This window comes from Pleurodeles waltl, chromosome 8, assembly GCF_031143425.1.
Source record: "Pleurodeles waltl isolate 20211129_DDA chromosome 8, aPleWal1.hap1.20221129, whole genome shotgun sequence".
NCBI classification, from domain to species: Eukaryota; Metazoa; Chordata; class Amphibia; order Caudata; family Salamandridae; genus Pleurodeles; species Pleurodeles waltl.
The window spans coordinates 1,451,779,965-1,451,803,605 of NC_090447.1; the positions used below are offsets into that span (position 1 = coordinate 1,451,779,965).

At 45.5% G+C, this 23,641-nt stretch overlaps 1 protein-coding gene across 7 annotated transcripts in view; it reads left to right on the top strand.

Moving 5' to 3' along the window:
* Positions 1 to 23,641, top strand: part of BCL9 (BCL9 transcription coactivator) — a 505,695-nt gene that overhangs the window by 479,581 nt on the left and 2,473 nt on the right. For all 7 annotated transcript variants that reach the window (XM_069202611.1, XM_069202615.1, XM_069202616.1 and 4 more), the window contains 3 exons: positions 2,072 to 2,171; positions 2,741 to 4,967; positions 13,370 to 13,627. In XM_069202611.1, the coding sequence (XP_069058712.1) occupies positions 2,072 to 2,171; positions 2,741 to 4,967; positions 13,370 to 13,627 (2,585 nt within the window). The remainder of the gene's footprint in view (positions 1 to 2,071; positions 2,172 to 2,740; positions 4,968 to 13,369; positions 13,628 to 23,641) is intronic.

The following is a 23,641-nucleotide window of genomic DNA, read 5'->3' on the forward strand; positions in this document are numbered from 1 at the left end:
TCCAAAGATCATATCCCACTTCCACATAAATCAGACATTCCAAGTACCATTTTTTCCAAGAACCAACAATTAGGGCAGAAAAAGCACTGCATATACTGGACACCCAACAGGTGATAATGTAGACTTATATGGAGAGAACAAAGCCAATCAGGAAAAGGAAGCATCTCTTTGTATCATTCTTAGACAATAATAAACAGAAAATGGGTCACTAAGAACACCAGTGCAAGGTGAATTACTCAGACAATCCAAATCTGTCGCAATGGAGCTGGCATGCATCTAGAGACCAAACGAAGAGCACATTTGGCATGAAGAAAAAGGGGTACAATAGGATTCCTGGCAAATGCTCCATTTAATGCCAGATGTATGACACTTACATGGTCATCAGTACACACGTTCACAAAACACTACTGCATTGATGTGCAGTTGAAAAGAGGCACAAGTGGGACAGGGTGCTGAAACATCTGTTTACAAGCTCAACCTTATCTCCAGCCCAGCCTCAACAGTGAAGAAAACAGTTATGAAATCAATGCACAAAATGTAAATCCAGGAAAGTTTAGCTCTGCAAAAAGCTAAATAGTTACTTAACTGTAGGAGTAGTTTTGCAGCTTGAAGAATTTTCTAGATTCACATGCGACCCACCTGCCTCTCTAGGAAATGAAGCGAGACAATGTAAACAGGGGACTTAAAAAACATATAGCCAAGAGGAAGCCCCTGGGATGCTAAAGAGAAGATGGTGACCACTTGTGGAGGCTTCTGGGGATGGACATCTAGGAGAGGTTGAACTGAAGACCAAATGGTGGGACAGTCTAGGCCCAACCAAAAAAAAAAGAGAAAAGGGACCAATATACAAGAGGAGAGTTCAGAACCCAATCGCTATATGGTGGAATAATGCACAGCATGTGGATCCAGAAAATTCTGCAAGCTTGCAAGACTACTGATACAGGTAAGTAACCATTTCGTTATGGCAAAATGTTAATAAAGTGGCCTCAATACAGTCAAACCGAAGCCAGAATGGCTTTCATTTTTTGCATACTTTTAGTATAAAAAGCAGGCAGTGCCCCTGCTCTTTGATATTCATCTGAGTGAGAGGTGGTGCTTGCAGCTACTACTGTGGTACATTTTTGGTTAACAATCTTAAGACAGGATTGGGTTAGATGGTTGGATGTGTGGACTTTTCTTTAGCTCTAATCATTGTGCACTGCTTGGGTATTTGGTGTGTCAGCTCAGCTGAGCCTGACAAGTGTGATCAGTAATTGAATATTGGGCCAGGTGGAAAGAAAATCTATTATAACGTATGAAATGAAGCTAATAGGATAAACTGACTTACTCCCGATCTGAGTGTCTGGAGCTCTCATTGGTAATACCCCAGAAAGGAGACAAGACTATCTGTATTACCGTGACTGTTTCATGGTTTGGCATTAACGCAGCATCCATTTTTTTCATACAAGTGTTTATTGTTCTTTAAAACAGACCAACATTATAAAACATTAAAACTGTGCCGGAAGACATTTCTAAGCAATCTTGAAGTATTGCAGTTTGAATTAAGGTAACAGAAACACTGTTGGTGGGTGAGGTGGTCTGTTTGCATCCACAGTGTCTATACAACCAGGGGCCATGGACCCCAAATCTTATTATGTTTGTTTATGCACCCTCTTAATTTAGAAATCTCCGTTGTTGACATGGCGCTGTAGTTTATACCTCTAGACTAGGTTCCAAAGGGTGCAGCCTTCATAATTCTTTATATTGATCAGCCACCAGGAGTACAACCTCTATCTCCCCTGTAGACACAACCCATCCATTCATAATCCCCAGTAGTACCACCTTTGGGTCCATGGCACTGGGGGTGTGTAGGATGATTAAGATTTTGTGTATCTATTGCCAGTATATTACAGTAATTGGGCATCACCAGTAAATGACATTGTTGAGCAGCATAGCCAGAAGGCTCTCGACGCTACAACCATGCATTTGAAATTTACTATTATTTTGTCAGTGCTTCCTCGCTTCCATTGTTTCCAATATGATTGTTTTTGTACTACAATTGCTGAATGTCTTGGCTCTTTCTGTTTTTCAGAGCTGCTGAAGCTGTGCTTAGAGGACAAGCAGAATCTATTGTTTTATTTCATATTCAGAGCACCTCAAACAGCAAAGCTGAACGTAATGCTGCAGCTATGGTATGGCTTTTTTCCCCTCTGTTTTTTAAACTATGATTTTATACTTCAGCAAATGGAAAAGTGTTTTTTCAGAATACATGTTTCCGGGTTTTATTTTAAGTTCATACTTGATGGAAAGGGATTGTGTAAATACATTTTTTGATTGTAATCTATTTTCCAATTACCTTTGTTGTGAGTGACCTTCCATCAGATAGTTTGAAATCACTGTGTGGACAGAGGACAAAATATTTGATCAGCTTGGGTCATTGTGATGACGTGTGTGAATTGAGTTTCTGTGCTGCACTGTGCTTCTTACAATTTAAGCATACTGTTTATTTTCTCATATTTCCCATAATGGTATTCAGCTGTTTTCCTTAAACAACCCTTGCTTGCAGTTTTTTTAAAATATTTGCATATTTTCTGCTACTTAGTGCAATCATCTATTCTAGAGAAGCACAGTTTAATTTTTTTTGCATTGGTCATGGAAGTTGATTGAAATCGCACAATTAATATATGATAAAGATTGATAATAAAAGCTTGTGGCAGGGCTACTTTACTTGATTGATCAGTTTTTTGTTTTTCTTTTTCAGAATATTCAAAGCACCACTGTTCGAACTGATCAGAAACCCCAACTTCAGTCGCCACCTTCTCAAGAGCAGCACCAGTCACCAACCATCAAACAGCAATCAAGCACACCAATCCCTGATCCACCTTCCAAACCAACAGACTCACATGGTCCACCTGGTCCAGACACTGCAACAGTGGAAAGTAAAATTGCACGAAGTCCTGCAAATGCTCCCTTATTGCAATCAGAAGGATCCAGGCAAACATCTCCTAACAACCAAGAACCTAGCCCAATTCCCAAGGGGACAGGTGCCCCTCCAGTTGACTCCAAAGCAGAACCAAAAGGATCCTCCCAGCAGGTATCTGGTGGGGATCTGTTAAACATAGGAGAAAATCCAGATGGACTATCACAGGAGCAGCTGGAACACCGTGAGCGCTCCTTACAGACTCTGAGAGATATCCAACGTATGCTTTTCCCAGATGAGCGGGAATTTGCTCTTAAAGAAAGTGCAGGCCAAAGTGGAGGTCCTCAGCAGCTTCCTGGACTGCTGGATGGTTCTCAGAAGAAGCCAGAAGGTCCTTTACAGGCTATGATGGCTCAGTCCCAAAGTTTAAACAAAGGACCTGCACCACCCATTGATGGTGGGATTCCATTTGGTCCTCAAGGACCTAGGGACATGCCCTTTTCTCCTGAGGACATGGTGCCACAGCTTATGAATCCACAGTCTGGTGACCATCTCGACCATATGACACCAGAACAAGTGGCCTGGCTAAAGCTGCAGCAAGAATTCTATGAGGAAAAGAGGAGAAAGCAAGAACAAGTTGTTGTCCAGCAGCGTTCCTTGCAGGATATGATGTTACATCAGCATGGACCACGAGGCGTTGTGAGAGGACCGCCACCACCTTACCAGATGAATCCAGGCGAAGGTTGGGGTCCAGGTGGGCCAGAGCCATTCCCTGACTCGATGAACATGCCTCATAATCTTCCAAAGGGTATGGCCCCTCATCCAAATATTCCTGGGGAACCTATGCAGCGGCTTCCTGGATTTGTAGGTATGATGAACCCAGACATGGAGAGCCCCAATGCTCCCAACCAGCAAACAAGATCTGGGCTATCAGGAGTCAGTTGGCCAGAAGATGTGCCAAAAATGTCAGATGGGCGAAACTTCCCACCTGGGCGAGGAGTCTTTAGTGGTCCTGGCCGAGGTGAACGGTTCCCAAACCCTCAGGCTTTACAAGAGGAAATATTTCAGCAACATATGTCTGAGAAGCAGTTGAGTATGGCTGCTGGAATGGGTATGGATAACATTAGGCCTGGTATGGAAATGAATAGAGGCATTCCCCCACAGAGACGCATGGAGCCTGGAAGTAACATGTTCCCACGAATGTCAAGAGAGGGTTCCATGAGCCCCTCAAGGCCAGAGTTCCATAAAGGCATGCCTGCACCGATGGGCCCAGGAAGGGACGTGGAATTTGGGTTGGGACCCGGAAACATGAATATGAAGGTGGATATGAACATGATGAGCTCCAACCAGCAAATGCTGTCACAGAAAATGAGAGAGGCAGGCATGGTTCCGGAAGAGATTATGAAAATGAGGGCTGGTGGTCATGAAATGCACCCATCCCAGCAGAAAATGCTTCCTTCGCAGTTTGGTGATCACCCCCAGCCAGAGTTTGCTATGGGATCCAGATCTTTTTTCCCCATGTCTCAGAATCCAGGTGGCGTGCTTAGGAATCCCAGAGAACAAATGGGCCCTGACCAAAGGACTAACAATAGACTCAGCCACATGCCACCTCTACCTCTCAACCCTGTTGGTAATCCAGGCAACATCAATGTTGCAACCTCTGGTCAGCGTAGCCTAGGACGTAAGCCTTCCGATAGTGTGTCTGCTGCAGGCAGTCAGGTGAACTCTCCCGGAGTCAATCCTCTCAAATCACCAACCATGCGCCAGGTTCAGTCTCCAATGCTGGGCTCTCCATCTGGGAATCTAAAGTCTCCTCAAACTCCATCACAGCTGGCTGGGATGTTGACTGGTCCAGCTGCTGCAGCTGCTGCTTCCATTAAATCGCCCCCTGTTTTAGGGTCTGCTGCTGCGTCCCCAGTCCATCTGAAGTCTCCATCCCTTCCTGTACCCTCTCCCGGGTGGACGTCCTCTCCAAAACCCCCCATGCAAAGTCCAGGAATCCCTCCAAACCCTCACAAACAACCTATAGGCATCTCCTCACCAGCTATGATGGGAAACGTTGAATCGGGTGAGTTTTCTTCGCCTTTAATAGTTTTTTCCATTATTTATCTCTGTAGTTTGTACTGTGCTTGTAGGAACAGAAATGTGTTGTTAGTACTAAAACTGGAATTACAGACTCCAACTGTTTAGCAGAATAGTATTTTCGAAAACTTTGTTTGTGTTGGAGTCATCCGCAGGTTATGCATTCTCATGTTTTTTTCTTAATGAATGTCATAACATTGTATGTTATATGGCGTGATTAGTTGGAGTGTGGGTCTCATGGAATGTTAATGGCAAGTGATTTCACTAATAGCAAAATTAACCTGTTAACTGCTGGTCCTTCAAACACTCCCCCTATGTTCTCCCCCAAATTCCCACACACAAGATTGGGACTTTTTTGGGCTATTTAGGGTAATTTGCGCTTAAGCCTCCATAACTTTGTCTACGTAAGGTATTCACGCCAAATTTGCATCTTTTTCTCAATATCATAGGGATTCTAAAGGTACTCTGGGTTTGTCGATTCCTCTGGTGGAAAAACCAAGGCAAGAGACAAAATATAGCTACATTTTGAGTTGTGGGGAAAATAGGAAGAAAAAAAGTGCTCTGGATAAGAGTCTGTTTTTCCCCAGGAAAACTGCGTTATTAAACGTTTTATTGTGCTAAAGTCGCCATCTACCAGCAACATGCAGAGCTGAATTAAAAAAAAAAATAGTTACTACAGTTTCGGCATTTTTCAAAGAGGTAGCATATTTTTCAATATTTTTTTTTTTTTTTTGCTTTCAACCTACTTAGTTTGTAGTGGAAACCAGTGTGGAACCCATGAGTGATCCAGGAAAGCTATATATTTCTGAAAAAATTACATTATTCCCAATTGAGCCAAGGGCTGTTTTGTATATCCCTCAAGGTTTTCCCAAGTCAATCTTAAAAGAAATATTTTTTAAAGAAGTAGGAATCAATGGCCATTTGTGACAACGGTTTCATCCGTAACTTTATCACAATGGCCAATTTACAAAAGCATTGTGCCATTACATTCGCTAGACCCTTTTGGTTGTTGGGATATAAATGGATTAGTGAGTTGTCATGGCACTGGTTTCCTCCAGTTTCTAACAACTGAGCTGTCCATTGTTCAGTGTTTTTTTTTTTTTTTTTTTTTTTTTTATCTTGAAGACCAGTTCATGTGAAATACGTTGAGTGAAAAATAAGTATCAAAGTAGCCTATCTAGTTCTGAAATGGGCACAAGATATAGAGTTTGGGGGCAGTGGTTAATTGTAAATCTTTGAATTTGTGGGTACCCATACGATCATATGATTTAGAGGGTATTTTTCAAATTGTTGTCTTTCTTATACACTGACTTACATTTGGAAGGAACAAATGCACCAAAATCCAATTTTCGGATAACAAGTACCCTACTATTCTATGCTCCCACATGTCTTCTAATAAAAATGGTATCTCACTTGAGTGGGTAGGCCTAGTGCCCGCAACAAGAAACCGCCCAAAACCCACCATGGATACATAACATTTTTCCACTCAAAACAGACCCGTTTTGTGCAAAGTGGTTAGCTGTGAATTTTGGGCTCTAACTCAGGCGACACCTAGGTAAACTCAGCAAACCTGCTCATTTTTTTAAAACTAGACAGCAAGGGGAGTGCAGGGTGGTGTCATGTGTGAATCCCATTATTTACCCTCAATGCCAGAAGTTTCCATTTAAAAAATGCCAGGAAAGTGTGTGATTTCAGGCCAAGTTTGAGGTTTTCAAGGCATTGTGGGTAAAAAACCTTGTGGAATCCGCACAGGGCACATCACCCTGGACTCCCCTAGTTGTTTAGTTTTCAAAAATGTCTGTGGTTGGCAGGTTACCATGGATGGCGGCTGAGCAGGGCCCCCGATCCAGTAGCCACCCCTATTGCTGATCTCTCTGCCTAGCACTTTAGTGCCATTTGTTGTGTTTAGGTCTCTTGGCCCACTCACATAAGTGAAGTACCACTTTTATCGGCAGACTTGGAGGAATGGTGTGTGGTAGGAGATGTGTGACTCACTGCAGATTCCAGAGGTTTTTCTTACAGAAATGTGAGTAAAATGTGTTTTAAGTCCGTGTTTGAGGTTTGCGGGGCTCATTGGGCAAAAAAGTGGTGTGGAATGCATGCAAAGCACTCCATCCTGGACTCACCCATATGTTGAGCTTTCAGAACTGGTTGGATCTGGAAGGGTTTACCAGGCGGCAGCCTACCCAAGTACAAAAAGTGCAGCTGTTCACCATTGCAAGTGAGATGATACTTGGCATTAGTCAAACTTTCTTGGCTCATGTGTGAAAACACGCAAAATAATTCAGTGTCCGCTTTAGTTGGCAGGGGAGCAGATGACTGAGGTTTTAGGGGTGAGGGCCTGATGTTAGCTGTGAAAGACCCACACCATTATTTTATAAAAAATATATATATTGCTGCCATACAGTGGACTTTCGCCCATCAGCCCCCCTTTTGGGGGGAGGGGGGAATAGGGTGGGAATAGGGTGGGGGAGGGTCAAAGACTGTCGCCCCATTTGCTTTGGGGGACATGGCCATGCCCATGCTTTACAGCCCCCACCCCTAAGTTAAAAGAACAAAACATTTCTTGGCATCTAGTGGTCCCCCCGTGCTTGAATCTGGGGGTAATTACTGCAGGGGAGGGAGGGCGGGTGGGGAGAGGGTGCAGGAAGACTGTTGACCCATTTGCTTGGGGTGTAGACATGCCCATGCTGAGCAGCGCTCACCTCTGTATTTAAAAAAGAAATCCGGGGGGGGGGGGGGAGCGGTCATATTGGGGGTAATTACCCCATCAGCTCTCCAAGGGGGACAGAAAGACCTTTGTTGGGGTGGGGGCATGGCCATGCCGGGCAGCCTCTAACCCGAATGATTATTAAAAAAAAAAAAAAAACTTTCCCTTTAGTCTAGCTGCCTCTCTGAAAGGGACTCTGGGAAGGTAGTGCTGGTGTCAGCCATTTGCTGACAGCCACACTTAAGGGTAAAAGCATAAAAACTGATCAACTGAGAAAGAAAATAAACGCAGTAAACATCGCCAGGTTCATGTGTCTGTGCGCTTAAACATCATGTGTCAGTCAAAACTACATAGCTGTACAGACACACACTGCCCTCCACCGGCCCCAACCAATCTGGGCCTAGTCTGCAATCTGATGCTGTGGATGTCCCCCCTGCTCCATGGCCAGAAGCATGATAACACTAATAAGCCTATGTATTTTGTACAGCAAAGGTGACTAACAGTTCATTCCAAAGATCACCTTTAAGGGTGCTTGCTTAACTGCCTTTGTTTCGCATCAGAAAAAGCAGTGCCATCTGCTTCTGTCCATTTTTCACCTTTTAATTACATCGGCACCAGGGGGAGTCAACAATGGATGTCCAATGCATTGCTATGGCACAAGTGGTCAGCACCAGGGCCGGGTCCTTGAACTTGGTATTAACTCTTTGGAATCGGGCTAGTATAAAGGCCCAGTTGACACGCCTCCACTGTAAGCAGGAGAGTCCCACGTAGTAGTCTTTCCAGACTTGCAGTAACCTCCTGCCAAAGAATCCTGTTATAACTGGACAGGTCCATGTCATATTCAGGAAGTCTGTGTCAACCTTACCACACTTTGTCTGTAGTTTGGCAGATGACGTTAATCTGTGTGGTGTAAGGTAGCTGGTGTGTGAGTAATTAAACTGTGTATACCTGAATCTGGTGTTCCTGGATATGGCTCGGGGGTGAGCCACAGTGGATAGCCACTCCTGGTCCCTTGGTTCCAGCCCTGCTGCATACTCCCACTATGTCCCCATTTTTACCAGTGTGGTGCTAGACAATGCCTGGAGAGAATTAAAGCCAAGAGATGAGTTTGATTCCGCACCCAAATGTGAACAAGATCTCCAGTACTTTGTGTCTGTGGTTCACTGAAGTCGTCTCTCCACAGGGTCCCTAGCGGAATCACCAGTACCCCATATACCATGAAATGGGAATTGTGTAAGATATCCTTGCCACTGGAGTTTACCTTCTGCGTAGCAATCACCCCCTACGTGCTTTCTGGCCTCCCTCCACTCCTGCACCCTCTGGACAGTAAAGTAGCCACCTTGCACTGTAGGAATACCAAGTAGGGGGATTGTTGGCACGTGTAATGGTAAGTGTGAGGTTTGTTGTGCTGCTGTTAGTCAGCATCGGAGCACAGTTGCAAGGATGGTTTTGCTTCACATATCTTTACTCCCGGCAGTAATGTGAACAGGGCACCCTCCCAGTGTTCATTCCCTAGAAGTCCCAGTTCTTCCTGTCCAGCTCCATCCAACCACCGAGTGAGCCACCGTAGCTGGGCTGCCAAGTAATATAATTCGAAGCCAGGGGCCCAAAGACCAGCTTTTTCCAATGGGTGATGCAGCATGGTCAAGAGATACTCTGCCTACCTTTGTTCCACATCATTTCCCTCAGCAGCGTGTCTAACACCTTGAAACAAGCTTATGGGATCCATATGGGCAGGTTCACAAAGTAACATAGCTAATGCAGAGTATCACCATCTTAGATCATGCAGTCCTCGCCCCTATGAGCAATTGCACGGAATGCCAAAATTCAACGCTGCTCTTTAGTGCCCTCAAAGTGCCACACAGGTTCCCCTCATCTTTGTGGTAGAATCTTAAGCCAAGATAATTAAAGGTTATGTGCATCCATTTGAGTCCTAGGTGAATTACTCCCAGCGGGGTGTGCTGTGCCAGTGGGGCTGCCAGCAACCACTGTACACCACAAACCGCTCCGAAATGCAGCTGCCCATCCTGTCCTCTGTGCCAGCATCTGTATACAGCAGTACAACCCATCTTACCCATCCGGTTCCCAGGGTCATACCCGACATCACTGCCCATAGGCAGCCCCAGTACAGTGTTGAACGCTTTTTGTAGGTCGATCAACAAAGCCACAGAACCTGGGTGGTATTCGCAATCAGCCGCATTAAGGATTTGAAATACCCACCTAATTATGGATGTGTTCCCGGTTGGAATAATACTGTTCCGATCGGGATGCATCCGGGTCTGCAGATATAGACCTAGCCTGTCAGCCAGGAGCCTACTGAGTAGTTCATAATCCAATTTAAGCATAGATAGATGTCTGTATAAGGACACATCCAGGGCCTTCGGGCCCGGTTTAGGAATAGAAACTATCAGTGACTTCTTTGTCGTTGCTGGAAGCAAACCCGTGTCTAGCGCTTCCTGGTACACTTCCTCCGATTGTGGCCCCAGGGGCGATGTGTACATCTGGTAAAATTCAGCTTGGAACGCATCGGTGTCCCAGCGAGATTTAAACTCCCGAATCCGCTCAGCGCCATCTTGATCTCCTTCTCGGTGATGGGACCACCCAGGTCAGCATAAGAGTACTATGGATGTATCATATTTTTAGATACAGCTCTAATCGCAATAATGTCCCTTAGTGAGCTAGACCACTACCTTGAGTACAAAATACACTTCTAAGAATACAAGTGCAAATGCACAGTTAACTTGGTGCCTCTGAATCATTTTAGGCTTTAGTTTGCTTAATTTTAAACGGCATTTTTTGATGTTCATTGCTAGTGGTATTTGGCTGTTAGTGGAAACCCTTGCTTGTTATGAAAGCCAAGTAGCTCGTTTTTGAAAGGCTGTAGAATATAATTTGCTGGTTATTTCTTTTGGTAAATTTCACACTTACGCATCTAAATTGTAACTCCAGTCAGGTGTGGTCATTTTGAAATGCTGGGCTGACTGTAAAATGATTGCTGTGCATTTTTAATAACCGCCCCAAACTAACCTGTCACTTTAACTTGTGAAATGTGTAAATTGGGCTCATCGTAGAATCGGGTTAGAAGGAAGCAATAAATAATGGCTAGGTGACACAGCTGCTTTAAGGTACAAATATAGCATGATATGTTTTAATCACAAGGTTATCAATGTTTCATGTTTTCTACACTTGTAGAGCTCATTCTGCTGCTTGTACAGCACCAACGCTTTCTTGATCAATGCTCCCTTTTCATGCAGTTGTTTGTTTTTATAGATCAGTTGCAAATGGTTGATTGTGTTTAAAGAATTGGTAAGATGTCTTTTTACAACATTTTGTTTGTCATGATAAAATTGTAGAGATCCAGAGAAAGATCTTTCTATTGACTCTGCATGGATTAGTGTTCGAATTTTATTGCCCAGTCTTTGCAGATTCTTTAGTAAACGGGCATTCTAGTCGAGTCTAGGAGTATGATCAGTGACGGTTTGGTATCTTTAAGTTAACTTTCTAAGACTGAGTCTAAGTTGTTTGTTGGTGTGTTGTTGAAGAGTGCTGTTTCATTTTGGAGAGTGTTGCATTCGCTTTCTGTTTAGCATGTTCTGTTTAGAACGGATTCCTGGTGTTAAGGAAGATGTTTGAGTAGGTATTATTGTGGTGCTCAGTGTCTGACATGCGATTGTGAATTTGATATCTCAATTGTGTGTGTACTGTGTTGATTGTGTGGTGTTACATAAGTTGGGAATGTTAGCATAACAGCAACTGTCTGTCAACTCTCTGTGGCTGAATGCATATGGGCTTGATATGTCAAAGACATTAAAATGTGCGTTGTGCAGTGGGAGAGAGCAGACAATGCAACCAATAATAGTAAGGTTTCTATAATAGTCGAGCGTACTGCAGACAAGAAAGTGGAAAAATAAAGTATACTTTAGAAACAATGTACAGCTTCTAATGTTCTTTAGACTAATAACAGATTGATTAGTTGGTCTGGTATGATAGTCATTGTAATGAGTTATTATAAAAAAGAACTGCAATTCGCTAAATTGGTGCCCTACTTTCCTATCCAAAATTGTCTAAGTGCAAGTCTCCTTCGCACACTTACTTTTTTGAAACTTGTTGTTGCCACAGTGTTGTCTGCTCTGTTGGGGTGGCTGAAACTGAGAATAAATCCAAAAAAGGTTATGCGGTTATGGTGACCACGCATAGACAACCATAATGCGTTGGTGGCAAGTTATGCACGTAATTGTGTTGGGAAATTAATTCGGTACTGTTTCTGAAGGGCTAATATAAATATCCTTTGATTTTTCCTGAGTGGGCTGTAGGAGTTATCCTTGACCGTAATCCTGGCGGCTGATAACATTGTTTGACTAGGTTTATTTGTGCTGTATTGCAGCAGTGTTACATTTTCTTCCTACTATGCTGTGGGGATTGAATTGCCATGTGTGAAAACCATATAACACAACAGTACAATTCGTAAATTATTTGTGAATGAATACCAGGGACGTAATTAAGTTATTAAATATTAATAAAGTTGTATGAGTAAATGGTCTGTTACCTTTCCTTGCAGAATGGGCTGTTAATGGTAGTTTTATGTTGCATGGTAGGCTTGTGCTCTCCACTATTCTGTAAGGTTTGTTTTCATGTCATGCCTTCGCAGGCTGGAATGGAGCAGGTAATGGGTCCCCACCATAGAATCCTTCATCTTATACCAAGCATTGTATTTCGCTCCTTCACTGAATTCAGATTCATGCATTCGCCAAGTCCCAGTTCCAGACTGGAGACTAAGTTCCATCCGAAGGTAGGTGTTGTTACGGCCTCCGCCAACTCTCCTCCTCCCCCTTTTACACCCATTTATCAGCTTACCTAAGTATAATCTCTACTACCAGCCCAGATCTGTTTAGAGGAAGCCAGCAATACTTGGCAATACCTCTACTGACCCTCTTACATAGTCAGTCTAATTGCTGAAAGAGGCCCAGGAACTTGCATTTGAAGGTCAGGGTTCAACTGCAGAATCCCACTCGACCTCAACCAACCACCTCCTAGCTTATAAGATTTATATCAGCTCACATTGTATTACTTCCTTTTAATCTTAATACCCCCTGATGACACTATAGAAAACATGTATCACAGTGGTGCCTGCCTAGAAGTGCAGAATGTGAAGAGGAAAGGACCACATGCCCAGTGTAATTATTGGGAAATGCAGCATGGCAACAGGGTTGTATCTAGGGATGTACATTTAAGTAATTGGTTGGGGAGACAAGGGTTTATAGTAGGTAGATGAGGGAACGATATGGTTGTTTTTATTAGACATTACTAAATTACACTTCTATGTCATATCACACAATTGCTATGGGGTGATTGAATATATATTTGTGTAGCTGAGGAGGTCCATGAATGTTTTAACATTCATGTTGGAGTTCATTGCAGTGTCTAGTCGACACAGGCATACACATTTGAGCCAGGCTGAGGTAATAGATATATATTTAGATATTTGGTGCAGCAGGGCTTTCACGTTGTAAATATTTATTTAATTTAATGAAGAAAGTTAATTGTAACAAACAATGTTTAATGATTTTTTGGGCTAGAAGGCTGGTGCCCAACATGAACGTTTGACATTGTTAGCCTAAAATCAGGATATCAAATGTTTTGGCTTTACTGTTAATTTGAAATGTGCTTTCTAATTTTAGGTGGTCCAACTCCTTCAACTGTCTGCCAGTCTGCTTCCATGGCCCACCCCAACCTCCAATCAAGTAGTACCTACAGTATGCCTCCAGAACCCACGCTTTCCCAGAACCCTCTATCGATTATGATGTCTAGGATGTCAAAGTTTGCCATGCCCAGCTCCACACCTCTGTATCACGATGCCATCAAGACAGTGGCAAGCTCTGATGATGACTCCCCACCTGCCCGTTCGCCAAACCTGCCGTCCTTGAATAATATGCCAGGTAGGTGACTGCCCAGAAAGAAAGTGGCCACAAAGCGCTTTGTAGTAATGCATTTGATCTTGTCTGGTGCATAGAGGGTTGCCAGCTCTTCATAATAATGGAATGGTGTATAATAAATATTAGTTCTAGTCCCACTGAGAAGCAGGAGTACAACTGACCATGGTAGAAGTGGAATATTAGAAAGGCCAAAGCAAAGGGTGACATGTTACTTTGAATCATTTTGCTGGTCCAGGGTCTCTGATATGTGCCTGTAGTTTAAGGACAAAAGGGGTAATTTCGATCCATGCTGTCTATTGACTGCCAGGGTCGCGGTAGCGGTCTGACTGCCACCAAAGCAGTGGTCCGACCGCTTTGGCAGCAGCCTGATCGCCACATCACGACTGCAGCAGTAGCGCTGTGGTCGGATCGCCAGCACCGCCACTTTTTCGTCACAGGACGGACTGGCAGTGCGGGCGGTCCTAATCCACCAGGGTAGTGCTGCAAGCACTGCCCTGGGGATTGCAACTCCCCTCTTCGTCAGCTGTTTCATGGTGGCAGCACCACCATGAAAATGCTTGCGGAGACAGGGTGCGAGGGCCCCAGGGGGGGCCCCTGAGCTGCCCATGCACATGGCATGGACATTGCAGGGGCCCCCCGAGCCAGCCCTGTCACGATGTTCACTGTCTGCTTTGTAGACAGTGAACATTGAGACGGGTGCTGGTGCACCCTATGCACTACATTATTGCCGCCGGCTCAATTACGAGCAGGAGACAATGCTGTAGGCCATTTGTCGCTGGGGAAACTCTTGTTTCCGCCCTCTGACTCAGCGGGAAACTCGTAATGGAACCCATAGGGAGGCGGCCGCACTGGAGGTAACCTGCCTGTTGGGACTTCAGCGGACAGTGACCCCCAAAGTGTTTTTACCATGCCAAGTGAAGAATGGAAGATGTGCAGCACAAAACAGTATGTTTTTTGTTGATGTGTGCACCTTTTTTAGACTTAGTGGAATTCATTTTCAGAACGAGCAAGTAAGTTGTGGTGCAGTTGCAAAATAGGGAAAGGGATTTGCTCCATTAAAGCAAAAAAAAATAGATAAAAGGAGCTAAGTGGTCTTGTCCAGTCTGTTTCATTCAGGAAGTGCAATTTCTAGCTAAAACACAGCCCAAACATTGGCTCTGTCTTTGTTTTTTAAACTTTGTTTTTTAAGGATGCACTTAATTCCTAATTTTTGTCCGTCCTCTGACATCACAGAAAAGAATCACTTGGGCATACTCACTTTTTTCTGGTTCCAAAACAAGATCTGACTGAGTCTAGTCCTGGACCTATGGCTTGTCAACAAGTTCATCAGAATCCAGAGGTTCCAGATAAAAATCCTCTGGAGGTCATATCTTTTCTGGAGCAGGACTAAATTGGCAATCATAGATTTAAGGGGCACCTACTTTCACATCCCGATAAACCCTCCACACTGGAAATTCTGCAGGTTTGAGAGGACAGGGGTGCATTATCATTGTGAAGTGTTACACTTTCGCATTAGAATCTACTTGTAGTGTATTTATTAAAACACTATTGGTAGTACCATCCCCCACATAAGACAGCCTGTTTGTGTTCCATTACCTGGGCAACTGGCTGCTTAAGGTGGGCGCACTTGATCAGTGCCAAACAAACATTGGGAAAACGGATAGCCTACTTTGCCCGCTGGGGCACACAGTGAACTGAAGAAACATCTTGTCAAGTCCCAGGTATGAAATCCTTCCTTTGGACAGATGTGACCAATGTTTTTCCCTGTGTTGAAAAGTGCTTGGGCATTGTGGCACATGCTCAACTTTACCAGATGTCTATTTCTAATGCTGAAGACTGTAATAAAGCTGTTCGGAATGTTGCTCGGATACCAAGTGCCTCGCTACCCTGTTGGGTGATTAGCCACGCTTTACAAATCCTTATTGATTGGGATTAGATGAATGCGAAAAAGCATCAAATACAAGTTTACATAGAAGACCTAATTAACAGTGGTTAAGAAGCCAATGGTCGCAAACATCTGATAGAGACTTCTAGTTGCTTACCTTCCCTTAGAATTTTCCCAAGGCGTCAGACTGCATCTGGAGATTTTTCTTCGAGCAATACCCTTGCATGTCGGTAGGTGGCATCTGTCGACTCTGAGGGAGTCGCTGGCATAGTAGTTGCCATGATGACATCGGGAGTAGTACATAGACGCCGCCCTCGCTCAGTGACGTCAGTTCTTTTCTTTCCGCGCCACGAGCTGATCCGGAGAAGAGCTACCTTGGCTATTTTTTTGCCAAATTAGACCATTTTGTTGAGTTTTTCTGTGAAAATGTGGTGCGTCAAGAATGTCCCTGAAGACCGATTTCAAGCCGTGCGAGGACTGCCATTGTACGATGTCAGTGACAGATCCTCATCGGGTTTGTCTGTGGTGTCTCAAGCGCGACCACAACCCGAAATCATGCTTCGAGTGCTGGGGCATGCACCCGAAGGCTTTGAGGGAGCGGTCCCTAAAGCTCCTGGCAGCCCGGCACTCTACTCCGCCTAGGTCCCGGTCTTGCTCTTAGAGGAAGGTCTCAATCGGTCGTGGAGTCATCACCACTCGTCTTCCAAATCCTCAGGTCAAGGTAAGAATTCGAAGTCCCATCGCTCTCCACCATTGCCCCGTCGCTTGGCTGACGCGACGCGGGAAGAATGTCCACGCACAAGGCCTCCGTCCTCGGAGCCTGCATCTGGGTCGGCTCCGCACTTCCCCAAGTTTCCCAGGGCCAGAGCGACCCCGACCAGCTTAGTTTTATGAGGCCATGCGCCTCATCTTTGGCCGGTCCAATCCAGATACAGCGCCTTCGGGCCCAAGGGGTTTGGCTGAAGGGCCTTAGAGTTCCGCGCCGGCGGCTCTGGCCAACGAGGTCACCTCTGGATCCACACCTGCACCGGTCGCACCTGTGAGACATTCCCCGGGTCGTTTGGCGATGCTCCTGACTTCGGTAGTGCCCACTATCGACGTCGACCCAATTCTCATCCCCGACAACAGAGTCGGAGCGGCGTCAGCCGACACCACCTTCAACTTCGATGGGGCCTATTTGCCCCAGGTCGGATTCTGACCCTTTTTCTTATGGGTACGAATATGGGGTGGGATTGGAGGGGTCCCAGGACCCTTATGAATACCAGGATGACCCTTCTTTGGACTGGGCTCAGGAATTGGGCGAAGCAGGTGGTCTGGATACTTCTCCTGACGATGGCATGCTGTCTCCTCCTACCGTGGCTATGACGGAGGGAGCTGCTTATGGTTTGGTGGTCAGTAGGGCAGCTGAGGTCCTTGGGGCTTATACTTCAGGACCCTTGTTTGCCATTTAATGAAGCCCTCACCGATGTCCTTTTGGGTACCTGGTCCAAACCCAACATAGGGGCTCCTGTAAATAGGACTATCGCACACCGCCATCGGCCTGCTCCGAACTACCCTAAATTCTTGTCTCAACACCCCACGCCTGAGAGTCTTGTTATCCAGGCTTCCTCTTCTTCAGGTGCATTCCTTTCCGCACCCCTGGATTGGGAGTCCAAAAGGCTGGAACAGTTTGACAAGAAGTTGTTTTCTTCCTCCAGTCTTGCGCTGCCGTCTGTGAACACCTCATGCCTTTTGGGCCGCTGTACCCACTCTTTGTGGGATACAGTTGCGCAGGTCCTGCCGCAGATACTGGAGGAGGCCTGTGCTATCGTCTCCCAAGCTGTGAACGATGGGAGAGATGTGTCAAAGTTCACAATCCGTTGTGGGCTGGACACGACCGACTCTGGGCAGATCAGTTGCTACAACGGTGGCCTTACGACGCCACGCCTGGTTGCGTACTTGGGGTTTTTCTGGGGATGTCCAACAAGTCATTCATGGACATGCCCTCTGATGGCTCACGTCTCTTCGGAGACTAAGCGGACTCTGCCTTGGAGAGATTCAAGGATTGCCGAATATGGCTCGGTCCCTCTGTCTTTCCTCTGCCCCTCACCCCCTACAGTCTGCTTTTCACCCCTCTCGTGGCCACAGAAGGGGCTCCCTGTTGCGTCTGCCACCCAGCTACTGTGCCTCCCACGCTGTTCAGCCTTTGCGTGGCCGTGGACGCGGTATCCCTAGTGGCAATGGGACAGGGAGCCAGAGGTCTGCCCAGTCCACCTCTGCCCCTGCTGCAGCCTCCAACCCCTCCTAGTCTGTTCCCTCACTCCCGACCAGTTGGTTGCATGATTTGCCGTTACCTGCCCCACTAGGAAAACATCACCACGTACAGGTGGGTTTTGCAGATAGTTCGAAAGGGCTACGCCCTCCCTTTCGAATCTGCTCCACCAACCATGCCACCATCCTTCAGTCACCTTCCAGAGGATCATTTGGCACTTCTCCACCAGGAAGTCTCAACTCTCTTGGCCAAGGAAGCTATAGAAAAGGTCCCTGGGCCAGAAGTAGGTCGTGGTCGTTATTCCCACTACTTTCTGATACCAAAAAAGGGCAAGGGCTTAGGTCCTGTCCTAGACCTTTGGGACCTAAACTACTTCCTCAAGAAGGAGAAATTCAAAATACTTACCCTGGCTCAGGTTCTGTCTGCCTTGGACCCAGGAGACTGGATGGTAGCTTTGGACTTGCAGGGTGCTTATTTCCACATCCCCATCCTGCCTGCTCACAGACGTTGACTACGATTCGTGGTAGGTCACGAGTACTTTCAGTTTAGCGTGCTTCTCTTTGGCCTTACCAGCGCCCCTCGGGTGTTCACGAAAGTGATGGCCGTGGCTGCAGCTCATCTGCGCAGGTTAGGAGTCTCTGTCTTCCCATACCTCGATGACTGGCTGTTGAAGGTGGACTCGTCCCAGAAAGTCGTCTCCCACCTTCAGACTACGGCAAACTTCCTGCACACGCTGGGGTTCACTATATACGTGCTGAAGTCACACCTGACTCCCTCTCAGACACTTCCTTTCATCGGAGCGGTTCTGGACACAGTACAGTTTCGGGCTTATCCTCCCAAAAAGCGAGTCCAAGACATTCAGGCTATGATTCTGATCTTTCAGCCTCGGTCTTGGGTTTCAGTGAGACTGGCTCTGAGGCTGCTGGGCCTCGTGGCCTCCTGCATCCTGCTAGTAACACATGACAGATGGCATATGCGGGCTTTGCAGTGGGACCTAAAGTTCCAGTGGGCGCAGCATCAGGGGAATCTCTCGGACATGGTCCAGATCTCTGAGGGGACTGCGAAAGACCTGCAGTGGTGGCTTTCGAATTCGCATTGGGTCCACAGCAGATCCCTCTCCCTTCCCCAACCAGATCTCTCTGTAGTGACAGATGCGTCACTTCTGAGTTGAGGCAACCACATGGGGGAGGCAGAGATCAGAGGACTCTGGTCTCCAGTGGAGTCTGGGCTCCATATCAATCTTCTGGAACTCTGGGTGATCAGGCTTGCGTTGAAAGAATTCCTTCCCTCTCTCAAAGAGAAAGTGGTGCAGGTGTTCATGGACAATACTACCGCCATGTGGTACTGCAACAAACATGGCGGAGTAGGGTCCTGGACCCTTTTGTCAGGAGGCACTACGCCGCTGGACATGGCTGGAACATCAGGGCATTACCCTCTAGGTTCAACATCTGGCAGGCTCCCTCAACGCCAGAGCGGACGAACTCAGCCGTCGATACACAGCCGATCACGAATGGAGTCTCCATCCGGAGGTGGCACAAGGTCTCTTTCAGCAGTGGGGAGGGACTTGGTTAGATCTGTTTGCCTCTGCATAGAACGCGTAGTCAGCTTTTCTGCACGTTGGAGTTTCCAAGGTGGCACTCGCTCGGAGATGCTTTTTGTCTCGAGTGGAACTCCGGCCCCCTTTCCGCCTATACCTCTTCTGCCCAGAGTTCTCAAGAAAATCTGGAATGACCGGGCCCAAGTCATCTTGGTGGCTCCTGACTGGGCATGGAGGGTATGGTATCCAGAGCTATTGAGCATGTCCATCGATCCTCCACTCTCCCTCTTCAGGTGGATCTTCTGTTGCAGCAACAGGGGACGGTTCTTCACCCGAACCTGTCCAACCTCCGCCTTCATGCGTGGAGATTGAGCGGCGACAGTTGACTGCTTTTGCCCTTGCACCCGAAGTCTGCAATGTTATCTTGGCAGCCAGGTGTCCATCAACCAAAACAGTATACGCCTGTCGTTGGAATACATTTGTGGCATGGTGTACCAACAAATCTGTTGATCCCCTTTCTGCCCCTCTGTCTGAGGTTCTTCTGTTCATTCTTTCTTTGGCCCAGCAGGGCTCTGCTTTGGGCACCCTTAAAGGGTATTTGTCTGCCATTTCGGCCTTTCTTAGGCTACCTGATCAGCCTTCACTCTTTAAATCTCCTATTGTGAGTAGATTCCTAAAGGGACTCACCCATTTATTTCCTCCCACTCCATTTATCATGCCTCAGTGTGACCTCAGTCTTGTACTTACTTATTTGATGTGTACTCCCTATGAGCCAATGCATAATCGTCCCTTGCGGCTCCTCACCTTCAAAACTGTCTTTCTTGTTGCAATCACCTCTGCTCGCAGGGTAAGTGAGCTTCTGGCCCTTTCCTCAAAGCCTCCATACTTGTCTGTGCACCCTGACAAAGTAGTGTTGCACACTAAGGCTTCTTTCCTTCCTAAGGTGGTTACACCCTTTCATGTATGCCAGTCCATCACTCTGCCTACATTCTATGCACCCCCACATCCTTCCCATGAGGAGTAGAGACCTCACAGTCTGGACGCAAGAAGAGCGCTGGCGTTCTACCTCAATGGTACTAAAGATTTCCAGATGGACGATCAACTCTTCGTTGGGTATGTGGGTGCAAAAAAAGGGAAGGCAGTGCAAAAGCGTACCATCTCTCAATGGTTGCTTCTTTGCATCAAAATGTGCTACACTCTGGCCCAGAAGCAACCTCCTGAGGGCTTGCATGCTCTTTCCACCAGAGCAACTGCTGCTTCCACTGCGTTAGGATGCGGCGTTTCTGGCCTGGATATCTGCCAGGCAGCTACGTGGGTGTCCCGGCACACATTTGCTAAGCACTGCTGTCTGGACAGTCAGGTTCGTTGGGACGGCTACTTTTTTCATTCGGTCCTGCAGGACTTCTAGTATGATCTTGGTTCGCAGCCCACCACCGAGGATTGCATTACTTGGGTATCTATTCTAAGGTAAGGAATCAGCAACTAGAAGTCTCTATCAGATGTAAAAGTTACTTACCTTTGGTAATGACATATCTGGTAGAGACACATTCTAGTTGCAGAAAGATAAAATGGTAGAACAGGATGAATGTTGAATGGGAGCCCCTTTATTATACATTACCCGCAGGCAGTCATAACATGCTTTATGGGCTGAGGGGGGGGTACATATGGGAGAACTCATAAGGGTGATGTGGTGTGCTCAGGAGGTGAGCAAGCATATTAGTTGCTTGGAGCAGAGACCAACTTAACTGCACTAAAAGCCTTCCAGAGCCCAATCCAGAACAAGAAGGTTCAGAATTTTACAAACACATCTGTGATGTTATATCTGAACAAGTGCAGTGGACAGTCTCTTATCCTCTCTTGGAGCTAGCATAAATTATCTGCATGTGGGTAACTGCAACAAACATACACCTGGTGGCAAATCATGTCCCCGGTTGGAGAACATTTAAACAGATGAACTAAGCAGGTGAACAAACCACCCTCATAAATGGGAAGTTCTGTACATCACACACCTAATGGACTGCAAGCTAACTTGTGCTTCTTTTAGGGTACCCTTCTCTGCGACTGTGGAGTAGATTATGGGAACACTAACAGATTTTTGGTGTCCCAATTTTAATGAATTTGTGGAAGGGGTAAGAGACTTTTCCCTTCACGTACTCTCCCGGCGCCAAAATCAAGCTTAAATTATGTGCTGACCGGTATCTTGAAGTCACCTTTTGAGACCGTGAATACATTTTCACTCAAGTAAGTGCTTAAAATAAAGACAGTGTCCCTAGTGGCAACACACATCTGAGGAGCGTAAGCGAGTTGCAGGCACTCGCTTTACAGGGACCACACCTAACCATGTGCACGTGTAACGTTATCATAAAAATACATGGTAAAATGCCTATCTAAGTTAGTGCCATCATTCTGTCTCAATCGTACCATAATCCTTTTGGCACTCTTCCAAAAGCCTACTACCCGCTCCTGCGAAAACATTCCACATATTAGATGCGAGAAGGGTGATGATGTACTACATGCAGGAAATACAAAACATCAGAAAGATCATGCTGTTCTTTGTTGTCACTCATTATAGGCACTGTGATGAAAAACACCACTTTTAAATGGATAGTGCAAAGAATTGAACACTGATATCTAATGTCTAACAAAACATTGGAAATTAAGCCTAGGAGTCACTCCACCTGGAAAAAGGGCCACTTTAGCAGTTTATGGCCATTGTCTAACTGTAGATGACTTAAAAAGCACAATACACAATCATGTGCCACTATTGCTTCGATATAGGGGCACACATGGAAGTGGCAGTAGGGAAATTAGTACTAAAACATTTGTTTACATACACAATAACACTCCTTCTCTCCCCCACTGGGGCTGTGTCACCACTGCATAATCAATACACAGTATGCAAATCTAAAAGGAATTGTGCGTTGGGAAAGAAACAATTTCCTTGACTGTAATCATGATTTTGCAACTTAAATTGTTCCTTTTGAGCCTTTGCGAGAAGCAGCTCTTTAATGCTTGCCATGGAAGCTGGCTTGTAGCAATTACTTGTGCCATAAATGTACAGGCTTCGAGCTGTTTGTGGAGGACGCTTATGTGTGGTTTACCATTGCAAAAAAGTTCCTTAAGAGCTCCCCATCATTCATTTCTAAAGTCAATTTGGAATGCCACAAGAATATAACAATTTGGCAATTGCTTTTAATAGTTTCTGTCCATACTTTACCTTTCTGCAGAAAACTGTCCATGCTCTTGGCAAGAACCCTCGGATAGTACTTGGACAAGCCCAAAGATCTCGGTCAGACTAAGTAGTTACTTGTAAACTGTGGAACTGTTCAGAGTTATGGCATCTATGAAAGAACAGATTTCGATGGACAGTTTTGTAAATGATCAGCTGGCTACCAAATGGCGAGCAGACCACTTACAGGTAAACCAGAAGCCCCCGCCCCCACCCTATTCCCGCCACCCACTAGAGGGAAAGAGCTTCAACTGTCATGCCGAGGAATGGTCATGTCCCAGTCATATGTAGAGCAGCAACCCTGGAGGTCTTTAATACTTGCCCAGCATGATTACATTGATTAGGACTCCAAAACGTATGCTATGGTGGGAAGAGTCTCTGCGTAACTTATTTACTTAGGTTAGATGTTATGTTCGACCAATCCTTTTGAATCATTTTTGGGAGTAGAGTATTGTTTATTATGCTACTCTATATTGCTGTTTATGTATATCAGGGAGAACCCTGTCACAGAGAAGAGAAAGTTACTTGTATTCAAAGTTCTCGTTTAGGGATTTTCTCTTTGAATTCTTAAACATGATAACTTCAACTCCATTTTTAAAGGCATGGGCTGTAAATGCAAAGATATATTTATTCAACTAGGTTTTCTTTCTCTGTCTTACAAATCCGCACTGTATCATGGGTATGTTAGTTTCGGCAATTCTTAAAAGTGAAGGGTCAGACTGTCAGTCGAAGTCAGCATTTTTTTTTCCAGCCCTCATTTTTTTTTTAAAGGTAAGAGTGGTGTTTTCAGTCTCATATTTGTTGAATTCAATGGGGTTGAATGCATGTTTTTTTTTTTTTTTTTTTTAAACCAGAAACGTTTGACCGTGTTCCATTGTATAGACTTATTATTTTTTCTTTTTTTAAATTAAAACGTGTGGGCATGTTACATGGCACATAATGAAAGGCTCATACAATAAAATATCACAACAGAGTGTCTAGTTTATTTTGTGGTCAGGACAGCTTAACCTCCCCATCCCCATTGCTCACCAGCCTCCACACTGTGATGTTAGTTCATGTGCAGGTGATGTTTCCATTAAGCTTGTTTTAAAATATGTAACTAAGATCTAAATTGT